Genomic DNA, 11,850 nt, shown 5'->3' with positions numbered 1-11,850 from the left:
TTGCTTCAAAAGTCCCACAGATATAAGACATTAAAAATACACATTAAAAATCATTAGACACCTATTCTTCATCAGAAACAGTCACACACCACTCACAGCTAAGCACAGCCTGATAGTTACATTGTATAATATCCTGAGCGCTAGTAAGTATTTTAGACCACAGGCTAACACAACTACACCATGATTCTTCACAAAGCAGGCGTTAGTAATGGTTGATCCTTAATACTGCTGGCTCTGTAGAAGCCAATCTCCCTTTACTAGTGTATATAATGAGCACAGTAGAGAAGTCAACTTATGGAATTAACAGATGTCCAATACAGGAACATCTGTCAGGAGGAAGCCACTCCACGTACCTTTGATATGAGGATTAAATGAGTAATTACACAAGGTTATCACCACTAAGCATCCTGCCTTGGCAAACCTGGGACACTTTGCATCATCACTAAACTGAGTGAGAGTCAAGAGTTTTCCAAACTGGCTTGTAATGTACAATGGATCTGCTAGAAAATAGGTAGTATATAGAATCAGAGAATGATGGTTTCCAAACTGCTCTCAATCCCACTAAGGAACAGAAAGGGAATCTTGAGCTTTACGTCTTTAGGACACCCATGGACCACTTTGCATGAAGTGTGAGGCAGATCCAGTCCTCAGTACGGAATGAGGGCTTCCTCACTCACGGGGAGGGTTACCTGTCTTAGAATCAATGCTGAATTTTCCATGTTCGTTTCCACTTATTATGGCGTAGGTGATTTCTGCGTTTGCCTCGATATCCCGACTTGCTGCGTACACCTGGAGAACCTCTGTCCCGATGACAATGTCCTCAGACACAGTGGCACCATACTCACGGTATTCAAACACAGGCGGGTTGTCGTTTATATCCAAGACAGACACAACCACCGTGCCGGTAGCTGTCAATTTCCTTGGCAGTCCTTGGTCCACTGCTTTCAAAGTGAGAGTATATACTGCCTGTAGTTCCCTGTCCAAATGCTTTTCCAACTGGATAATTCCAGATAGCTCGTTAATGGAGAACTGCCCGTCAGCAGAGTCAATCAGTGAGTAGGAAATCTTCCGATTCAATCCTGGCAAAACATGAAATCCTATCAGGTTTCATGGCGAGAAATTTAAAAATGCAAGACATTTTTAAATGATGAAAATGCAAACAGATAACATGGACCTATCAGTCAAACATATAATCAAAAGATACAATTCAAATCATGACAGTAGCCAAGATTTTTTAATTTAGTATCTTCGCTAATTCATTGAGAACTTCACATAACACGTATTTCAATAATTCACTGTCACTTCTCCTAGCTTGTCCTAGGTCCACCCCTGCACCTCTTCCATCTTCATGTGCTTTTTACTTTTTCTTAAAAAAAAAAAAAAAAAACCTCACCAGCCCCAATATGTGCTACCCTTTACTCACAGGGATGGAGTCATCCACCAAGACTGTGCATGAACAACCTGGACTCTTAAAGGAAACTGCCTCTCTTTCCTACAGAAGCCATACATTGTCGATAGCTTCTCAGCTAGGAATAGGGGCCCTTGAGTCCCTATCCCTGAAATGCTGGAATCTATATTAACTAAATAGAATCTGTAAGACCAAAACAAAATCTGCTTGTTACTTAACTTCGCTGACAAAGAATTCTAAGTCTGACTTTTAAAAATATCTTCAATATTAAGTCAGGAAGGTATCTTATTCTCTATTATCAGAATGTTTTTGAATTTATAGACTTATTTTCTTCACAAATATTCTTGAAAATGTATACAACTTTAGCAATATAGTACTAGCTTTGCTATGTTTCTGTGATGCTGTAACTTTCTTAACAGCACTACTGATTTATTCCCCCACCCCAAAAAAAAGCACTTCAAGGGGCTGGGGATAAAACTGGCAAAACCTCAGCCAAGCATAGGAAAGCCGCAGGTTCAATTCCCAACATAGGTGTTGGGGGTGTCAGGTAATGGCGTCAACAACAACTTAGAGACACCACAGCTACACTGTAGCAGGAAGTTTCCTTAAGGTAACTGTCAGGACTTTAAACATTCATGAAAAATGGCCTAGGTTATTGTGACCACAGCAATGCCAAGCTCCATCATGTGCGTGAGGAAAAGAGGTCAACCACACTCCAATGGGGTGTGTTCTATCATGGGGCCCAATGCCTTCTAAACACCCCAAAGCCAGACCATCTATCTCCTGCCCTCAAGATACCTGCATCTGCATCAGTGGCCTGCACTCTGGTCAGCGGTGTCCCAGGCTCTGTGTTCTCAAATACCGTGATGGTGTACGGCTCTGCAGTGAACTCAGGGGCGTTGTCATTCACATCTTCTAACGTGAGCACAACAGCTGCCTGACAGGATCTCCCCCCTCCATCCGTGGCCTTGACTAGAAGATTATAAACTGCTTGCTCCTCACGATCAAGGAGGGCTACTGTTCTCAGTTCACCTACAGACGAGCGGAAATGAATGAGACAATGGAGACTCAGGATGGTTAACCAACACTTTCTTTTCCTTCTACAAAATCTGTATAACTCTTCATTTGGAGAAAAACAGTATCAATAACTACCTTACCAAGTTCAAAAGCTTAAAGATGAACCTTAAAGATGTGGATCGTTTTCATTATAGAAAACGACAAATTACAAATGTACGCTCACAAGTTTAGGAAACACACTATCAATTAATTTAAAGCAGAAACATTTAGATCCACCCTGAGTATTTTTTTCATAGAAAGTATATATTAACTTCTCAATCTTAAAGTCCAATAGGTGGTAACTAAGGCTTCTTGTTTTAATCCCTTCCCAACTTTTACACGTTAAGTTGCTGTCTAGATTTCTAAGATGTTATTTCCACAGCATCAGGATAAAATTTAAAAGAGAAAAAAAAATGTAACTTCCAGTTTTGTATGTGATCTCACGTCACCCACACAGAGGAAATACACTATTAAATTAGTCCCAAATTCCATCCTTACCTGTGTCTGGATTCAGTTTAAACTTTTCTGCACCTGAACCAAATAAAGTGTAAGTAATCTCCGCGTTGGACCGGATGTCTGCGTCTGTGGCAGAGACTTGCATGACAAGCTTCCCAGGAAGGGCGTCTTCAGGAATGGTATCAGAATATGAGGTCTACAAGACATTAAACAACACTGTTAACACAGAAGCACTCAGTGTCAGCAGCGACGACCAAGGGGAAGATGGAAAAGACATCATCCGTTCTGGCCACAGAAACCCTGGGAAAGGACTGGAGTTAATACTCAAAGAGCTTTTAAAATGATTGTTCTTATAAAACAGATGTGGGAACAAGGAAGAGGTTCATAACAGCTACGGCTACCGGCTACCAGCCCCACATCGTGACTCCAACCTGCCATGGAACCCACAGGATACAAAATATTATATGCGGTTGAACAGTTTCATACTTAATTCAAACTCTTATGAGAAAATGTTAAGTAATGGCCCAAGTTTATGTAAAACTAGCAGAAATATGTAACTGTTACATTGTATTTACTTAATTTGAGGAGCAGGGATCGACTGTGTACAACCAACTGTTCCTCACAGAGAATCGAATAACGGCAGTTAGAAGTTAAATAGTCTTCATGGGATGGGAGAAAACCAAGGGCTGGGTAAGGCGCAGGCATGTCTGCTACCACGCCACATTTCCTTTCTTCACATCTGCCTGAATCCTTACTCTGGAGGACGCTTGGTTCCAGTTCCAATGATCACATTAGCCATGCCATAAACAGAACATAAGGGAAAGAGATGACGCCTCTACACTTACTTTCTAACATGCGCTTAGTGTAGGGAAGATATATTTTAGGGTTCACAAGACAGGGTATTTTATAACAGTGGTCATTTCAAGTGGTGATGCTCTCAAATACAGTACTACCTAAGTTGTACTGAGTTGATATGTTTAAAAATTACGAATGGGGTAAGATTTAATATAGATACTATACATATATAAAATATACATACATACAATAATATGTATACATGTACATATATTTTATGTAAGTATAATTTACATATATAAAATATAATATATAAAAAGAAGAGATACATTGCCCATCACTATCATCAAATACTCTCATAAAAAATACAAATACATGTTAGAATTAACTGTTGATCTTTCAGACGTGCCACCTTCCCTGACAATGAGGCTTTGTTTACTTCTCAAAGAACACGAGACAATTCTCTGACCTCAGCCAAACATCCTAGGATACCAGGTTTGCACCACGAGGCCGGGATCCTTCCCATGGCTGCTAAGACTTCCTCTATTGCTGGCAAACCAAGCTGGTTTCTCCACACTTGCCTTCAGTCTTCACAAGCTGAGGCCCTGCATTTCTACTCCTGGTCATAAACTACTAAGGCTAAACCAGGCTCTGCCACTGGGCGGCATTTTAATTACCCAGTTCCAGCCAGCCATCTTGCCTGCTACAGTTCCATGGCCCCAGGTTCAATTGAGCCCAGCAGCAGGAACAGCAGCAGCAGCAGTAGTCACTCCACTGACCTCATGGTTTCTCTAGTATAAACAACCAGTGCTTCAAAATGGTCCATTAACACACATGTGTGCTGTGCAAGGGGAAGCTACTGCCCAGATGTTTCCCCGTCCCTGAAACAACTATTTCGTCAAATGAAGAGATTATTTTCATGAAAAGTTTCCAGACTATTTTTTAGCATCAGATGCTGGTGTAAGAGACACTGTATTTTACAACATTTTAGACCAAAGTTCTTGATCAACATAGCATGCCCCATGTCCCAGTGTCACTTTCTCAAGTCCTGCTCATGTGACTCTCCTCCACCTCAACCTGATAAGCAATGGTAACACAAAACACTCAGGAGTCATGACACCTCAAAGGCTGTCCCATGGAAAGGATGAAGAGCCTTACATCTGTGAGGTACACTCCTAAGGGAAACACTCCTACCTTCTCACAAACTGGACTGTTGTCGTTGGCATCGAGGACTTTGACTTCAACTCTAGCTTTGGAAGAGAAGGTTCCATCTGTGGCCGTGACAGTCAGAAGGTAACTGTCCTTTTGCTCCCTGTCCAGAGGTTTCTTCACGTACACCCTCCAGTCATTCTGCACATTTTCCACAGCAAACTGTCCCAACACGTCTCCTCCTAGGAAGTTAAGGGAGGAAGGTGATTCAAAGCTGTTGGACTAGAAAGTGAACCTCAAAACCACAGGGAAAGACAGATTATACAAAAAATGAATGGCATTATGGTTTAAAAGGGATGAAGACTATTTAAAGTGTGAGTAAAATTGATACATACTTGCTTTTCTTTTGTTTTTGGTGCTGTGGTTTTGTATTCTAAGCTGGCCTCTACCTTACAGAAGCCTCCTGCCTCAGTTCCTTTGGGACTATTAAGTGTGGACTACACATATTACTACACATTAGCTTTAAAAAAAATAGAAATTAAAAAGGCGGCAGTAACATGTTTATTCAAATATGAGATTAAGGAATATCAAATTTAAAAAGCCATAATGTAGTTTGCAATGAATCTTTAGATCACATTTACAATACTAAGTATAAAGTTCAACAGAATAAATCTTAGGATTCTTGGCTGAAAACAGCTTTGCTTAAAGACCTTTAAATTCACCTTACACGTTATTTCGACTAATTTTAGACACACTCAACTAAAATCACGTCAACTCCTCAAATCCATAAATCCACACCTAGCATATTATAATATGGATTCATCTTATACTGAATTGTTTGTCCCGAGCATTTTACCTGTTATGAAGTATGACACCTGTCTGTTAATCTCTTCAGAGTCAGCGTCAGTGGTGCTTAAGATGGCGATCACACCACCCGGAGGGTCATCCTCACTCACTGTCCCTTTGTAAATCTCAGCGGTGAATCTCGGAGGGCTGTCATTGACATCGGTGACTGTCACATCCACAATGGCGGTGGAAGACAGCTGCAGCTTTTCACCATGATCCGACGCAACCACTTTGATCTGGTAACTGGCTCTCTCTTCGTGGTCAAGCTCCTTGAGAGTTGTAATCCAGCCTGTTTCCATGTTGATGGCAAAAGATTCAATGACATCTGCATCTTGGGACTGATCTAGACTGTACATGACTTGGCCGTTGGCTCCTGAGTCGAGGTCAGATGCTCTGATCTGGATGACTCTACTTCCTGCTGGCAGGTTTTCAACAATAAATGCCTCATACGGGTTAGACTCCAAAACTGGGCTGTTATCATTAGCGTCTTTCACCTGGATACTGACATCTATAGAAGCCACCACCTCGTAGTCATCAAGAGTGCATCTGGCCAGGACGGAAAATTGATACCACTTAGTGGTCTCATGGTCAAGACTCTTCTCCAGTTTCAGCCTCCCACTCTGCCTGTCAATCACAAAGAATTCATCTCTATTACTCTCAGGAGTATTGCCTTTGACAAGGGTGTAAAGAACCGGCCCGCTATGTTCTACCCGGATGAGGTCAATTTCTGTCCCAATGGGCATGTCTTCTGAGATGGCATAGGTGTAAAAGGGCTCTGAGAACCTGGGAAGCTGCACTTCTGGTGGAAGTATTTTAACATAGACAGGAACAACAGATTCCTTGGGCGGAGACCCGCTATCCACGGCTCTCACGAAGAAAGTGAAGAACTCATTCTCTAAGCCTATTAAACTTTCCTTTGTAGTAATCAGGCCAGTCAGTTTGTTGATTTCCAAATTCTCCTTGACACTTTCAGAATCCGCCTCAATGGCATAGGTGACGTCAGCATTCGATCCCTCATCGGCGTCACTTGCGAAGATCTTGACGACTGACGTCCCTTTGGCAGCGCTGGACCCAACGTTCACCTCGTACTTGGTTGAGCGAAACTGTGGCGCGTTGTCATTGTCGTCTGTGAGGATGACATTGATGGTGCAGAAGGCAACTTTTCCCCCAGCATCCTTAGCCATCAAACGGATTGAGATTACTTTTTCTGCCGGAGTCTCTCGATCAAGTTTCTCCAAAGTGAAAATCTGCCCTCTGTCATTCACATAAAACCTATCTTTGGCAAAGTCATTTACAATATGGTAAGTTATATGGCTGTAAATACCAGTGTCTCTGTCGGTGGCCTTCACATGGACCACTAGGGTGTGCAAAGGAGCGTTTTCGGCTAGCTCTACTTCGTATTCATTCTGGTGAAAAACGGGACTGTGCAAATTCCCTCCCATCACAGTTACGTTAACCTGAGCTGAGCTTCGAAAAACCCCATCAGACACAGAGACGTTGAGGCTGTAGAAGGGCTTCAAGGTGTGACGGCGGAGGTTTGACAGCGTGATAATTCCCGTTTCCCTGTCAATGACAAAGCTTTTATGATCATTGCCGGACAGAATGGAGTACTCTAACTTGTCTAGGTCTGAGCTATCTGCGTCGCAGGCTTTCACACACATCACGAAATGTCCGTGCACTGCGTGCTCACTGATTCTGGCTTCATAGACCTGTTGTTCAAACAGAGGTGGGTTATCATTGAGGTCAGTGACATCCACAGTGACGACCACATCACTGCTCAGGGGCGGCATTCCTCCATCAACAGCCCTTACAAAAATCCTGTGCTGTTGGAGCTGTTCATAATCCAAAGCTCTTACGAGTGAAATGAGCCCGGTGTTACTATCTATGTGAAAATGATCCTGGCTTTTGCTGTGATTTCCAATCAGCTGGTAGGAAATTCCTCTGTTTGGTTCCGAGTCAGAATCTGTGGCTCGAACTTGAAGGACAGGTGTTCCAATTACAGATGCTTCAGACAAGGTTGTGGAGTAAGATTGCTGCACAAACACCGGAGGGTTATCATTGATGTCTTCCACTATGATATCAACAAACACTTCAGCATGAGCACCCGTCAGGGAGTCAGTTGCTCGTATGCTTAGTTTATAGGCTGGGTGGGACTCAAAATCCAGCGGTGCTATGACGTTTATCACCCCAGTGTTGAAATTAATAGTGAACTGACTAAAAGGGTCTCCGTCCGTGATACTGTAGAACACTTTCAAACCTTCTGGGCTGTTGGCTTGAACGTGGACCACTGGGCTATGCATCTGGATGTTCTCTGGAATCTCTGCACTATAGAAAGCCTTTTCAAACACGGGCATGGCTTTGTTCATGACAGTAATGGGAACCAGAACTTCTGCAGAGAAAGCTGGGCTTCCTCCATCCTTGGCGACCACGGTGACAAGGTATTCTTTATTTAAGGTGTCATGCTCAAACTGCTTCTTCAGAGAAATGTCACCAGAGGGTCCAATCTGGAAGTGGTCATGATGTTCCTTAAGGTAGTAGTGTATGTCACCATTTCTGCCACTGTCTCTGTCGATGGCAGTAACGTGGCGAATGACATGACCCACCTCAGCATCCACCTTCACGACAGCATAGTAGGGAAGGTTGACAAACACTGGAGCGTTATCATTCTGGTCTTCAATGGTGACTTTCACCACGACGTGGGCCACTGTCAACGGCTCGAGTTCCTTAGTCACCTCTACCACCACGTCAAACGTCTCCCGTTGTTCACGATCAAATGGTATCCCAGTGGTGGACAGCACTCCGGAAGTGTGGCTGATCTTAAATCTGCGGTCTGGGTTGAGGATACGGTAAAACAAAGGCTCATTGATAGGGTTCCCTATCGCGGTAATGACAGCTAACGTTTTGGCTTCTGTGGAGTTTTCCTTCACAACTGCAGAGTAGGTGTCCTGGGTGAACTTGAGTGGACTCTCTCTGCTTTCCTTCACATTGATTTTCACGGAGGCCATGCTTGTGAACCTGCCGTCGGAGGCGCGGACGGCCAGCTCATAGCGGCTTCGGAGCTGAGTCGTGTTTTGTATTGCTATGGTGCCGGTCTTGTAGTCCATTGAGAACTTCTCCCCAATGTTGCCTTCAGTGATGGAGTATAGTAACTGGGAGAATGCCCTGGAGTCGGCATCTGTGGCATTCACTGTGATGACATTTACCCCTTTGTATGTTGGCAACAGAAGAGATGCTTCGTACAGTGACTTAGAGAAAACAGGGGGGCAGTCATTGATGTCAATCACATGCACAGTCACATTAGCTGCATACTCAGCAAACAGACGAGGTGTCCCCATGTCATGCACTTGGACGGTAAAGTGGAAAGCATGTGTTTCTTCATAGTCCAGACTCAGCACCGTCCGGATAGCGCCAGTGGTGGGATCAATTGCAAAATAGTTGTGCACAGAGGGCTCTACGATTTGATAGACGAGAAGAGCGTTGGATTCCCTGTCGGCATCCGTCGCTCGAATCACCAGCGGAACATTCCTGTCTGTTAGCACCACACTGTTGACGGAGGCTGACTCACTGATGAATCCCGAATATTCCGTCCGTGTAAAAACCGGTGGGTTGTCATTCTCATCCTGTACATGCACTACCACTGTCGTGTTGGTGGACAAACCGGCCATGTTGGTCCCTTGTACTGTCAATGTATAAATGGGCAGTGTTTCAAAATCCAAGGCTCTCTGAGTGACGATGCTTCCAGAATGTGGGTTAATATTAAATGCATCACCCGTGTTTCCATCTCTTATTTCATACATCACTGATGACTGACTCTGAGCAGAGACCATCCCAACAAAACTCCCAACCCTGATGGCTTCACTGATCTCCACAGAGTACTCTTTGGACGTGAACTTAGGAGAGGCGTTGTCGGCTACAGTGACGGCGATGCGCACGGAGGTCATTTCACTCAATGGTGGATCGCCTTTGTCTGTAGCTTTTACCACTAAATCATAGTCTACCTGGTGACTTCGGTCCAATTCTCTGGCAGTTTTTATAGAGCCCAAGATGGGGTCGATTGTAAAAGAATTTCCAATGTTTCCTGGAAGGGCAAGAAAAATAAGAGAGAGAAAGAAACCTGTTAGAGAAAAGCCAAGGACAACAGAAATAGCAAAGAATAACAGATATTTAAAACTTACATCCTGAATTTAAATAGAAACAAAAGGGTTATCAACAACTGAATGAAACTCTCAATTTATTTCATTTTTTTACCCATTTAAACAGCTCAGAATTTTGGCTATCAAATATGAAGAGCAAGAAACAGAAAAAAAATATCGCTTTGTGCCTAATGCCAAAATTCTCTCTCTGCTCAACTGAAAACTATGTATTATAGAAACACATGCCTCTCTCAGAAAAGCAATCCAGCTCAGGATTTTCCAACGGAACCTTGAGAATCTGCCGCGTGCGCCAATATATCAGCACTTACTACTTACAAGGGACAGTCTTCATTCACTAAGAAAGTTTACGCTGGGCCTTCAGAGGGCTTTGTGTTGTAAGAAGTTAGGGAACGGAGAAACCATTTTCCGTAGCTTCAAGAGTTTTGAAGATTTCCACAATCTTCCCTTCTTAACCTTTCCCAAGTTGACTTATCTATCTAGTCGGTGACTCTCAAGTAGGAGGGATTTCGCTTCCAGGGAGACATCTGGCAGAGCTTGGCTGTCAGAACGTGGAGGAAGCAATGCTTCCATGTAGATCGTAGCAGCCAAGACACAAAAACAGCTTACGTGGCACACAGGGAGCTGTTTGCTTCAAAACATCAACAGTGCTAACGGCAGCTGAGAAGCAAACCGCTAGGACAGATGGCTCCGCTGGCATTTCCTCGGACCTTCCCAGGCTCTCCCACACAGATTTAGGATTCCCTCAACTCCTCAATATCCCCTCAGGGTTGGGAGTTTAGAGACCAGTAGTTCTCTACTTGTTCTGGACGGAGTGCAAGGACACCGTGGGGGTCTTTAGGTTCTGACCCTCCGTGGAGCCTCGCCATCCCTTTTGTTTCACAAATAAGCATCTAGATATCACTCCCAGAACTGAATCCATTCCTCCCAAATGAACACTTGATGCCCCGGCTCAGGTCACTTGCTGCTGAACTTTTCTCACACTCCTCTCTTCCTGGGTTTACCACCAGCAAAAGTGTCATCTGTCAACCCGAGGATTAACAAACACCTCTTTCTCCCCATTAAGAGTAAGCACTTCCTCTACAGCATTCATTTCCTTCATTAAATACATTTTCCAAAAATCCATGACTTATTTTTTTTTCCTGAGGCCAGACATAGTCTGGTTTTCATTAGCTTGGCCTGGCTCTGTGTCCAAGCCCCAAGGCAAGGTTTGAAACAGGGAGGAAGCCTGGGCTTCTCCAGACCCTGAAGGTCTGGGCTGAACCTTGGCCCAGGCCTCTGCCAGGCTGCTCAGACGCTGATTTCCGGCCTGTCTGTATTTGGGAACATTGGTGACTCTAGGCTGTCACTGTGTCTCAGGCAAACCTCCGAGATCCTTCTCTCTGTCTACCTGCGCATTACTCTCGCCTTCTACACCTGCCTGGCCGGACAGGTGCCACCTGCTCACCTTTCTGGCAAGTGACTCTATCTCCCCCAAGCCCCCACTCCCAGCTTTCTTACACCTGTTTTGGAAAGCAGCCCATTTGGCAACATTCATACCCATTCGTCCACACGTGTTTGTCTTATTTTTCCACAGTGAAATCTTATTTGCTAGTAAAGGTTCGTAAGTCCTAGGCTTTGAATGAAGAAATGAATCAACACAGTTAGCGTTGCGAGACACTGATAAGATGCACTACAGAGTTCTCAGCGCCTGGTCAGATCGACATCCTCTGTGCTCTTCTCTCATGCCAGGGACCCCATATCCTCCATGCTCCCTCCTAACGCTGCCTTCCCTGAGTATTCTCAGAATCTCTCCAGTCACGCATTTACTCTTTCATTCTTTATTATCTGAATGTCCTGGCTGAAGACCACCCTTACCTCTCTACTCAGTGTAACTACTTAATTCTTTATAATACTTGTCCTTTGTAATGGTCTCTTTCCTCCTATTTATTTATTTTTGGTTTCTCTCTCTCTCTCTCTCTCTCTCTCTCTCTCTCTCTCTCTCTCTCT

At 43.9% G+C, this 11,850-nt stretch overlaps 1 protein-coding gene across 1 annotated transcript in view; it reads right to left on the bottom strand.

Annotated features, from left to right (window-relative positions):
• The window catches only part of Fat1 (FAT atypical cadherin 1), a 118,854-nt gene that overhangs the window by 19,567 nt on the left and 87,437 nt on the right, over positions 1–11,850 (bottom strand). Inside the window, exons 10-14 of the mRNA XM_028786254.1 lie at positions 5,721–9,788; positions 4,910–5,106; positions 2,963–3,116; positions 2,207–2,440; positions 690–1,079 (exon numbers count right to left, since the gene is read on the bottom strand). Coding sequence (XP_028642087.1) covers positions 690–1,079; positions 2,207–2,440; positions 2,963–3,116; positions 4,910–5,106; positions 5,721–9,788 — 5,043 coding nt within the window. The remainder of the gene's footprint in view (positions 1–689; positions 1,080–2,206; positions 2,441–2,962; positions 3,117–4,909; positions 5,107–5,720; positions 9,789–11,850) is intronic.

This window comes from Grammomys surdaster, unplaced genomic scaffold (genome assembly GCF_004785775.1).
Source record: "Grammomys surdaster isolate TR1022 unplaced genomic scaffold, NIH_TR_1.0 125450, whole genome shotgun sequence".
Taxonomy (NCBI): Eukaryota; Metazoa; Chordata; class Mammalia; order Rodentia; family Muridae; genus Grammomys; species Grammomys surdaster.
This window is presented reverse-complemented; position numbering and strand designations above follow the sequence as displayed.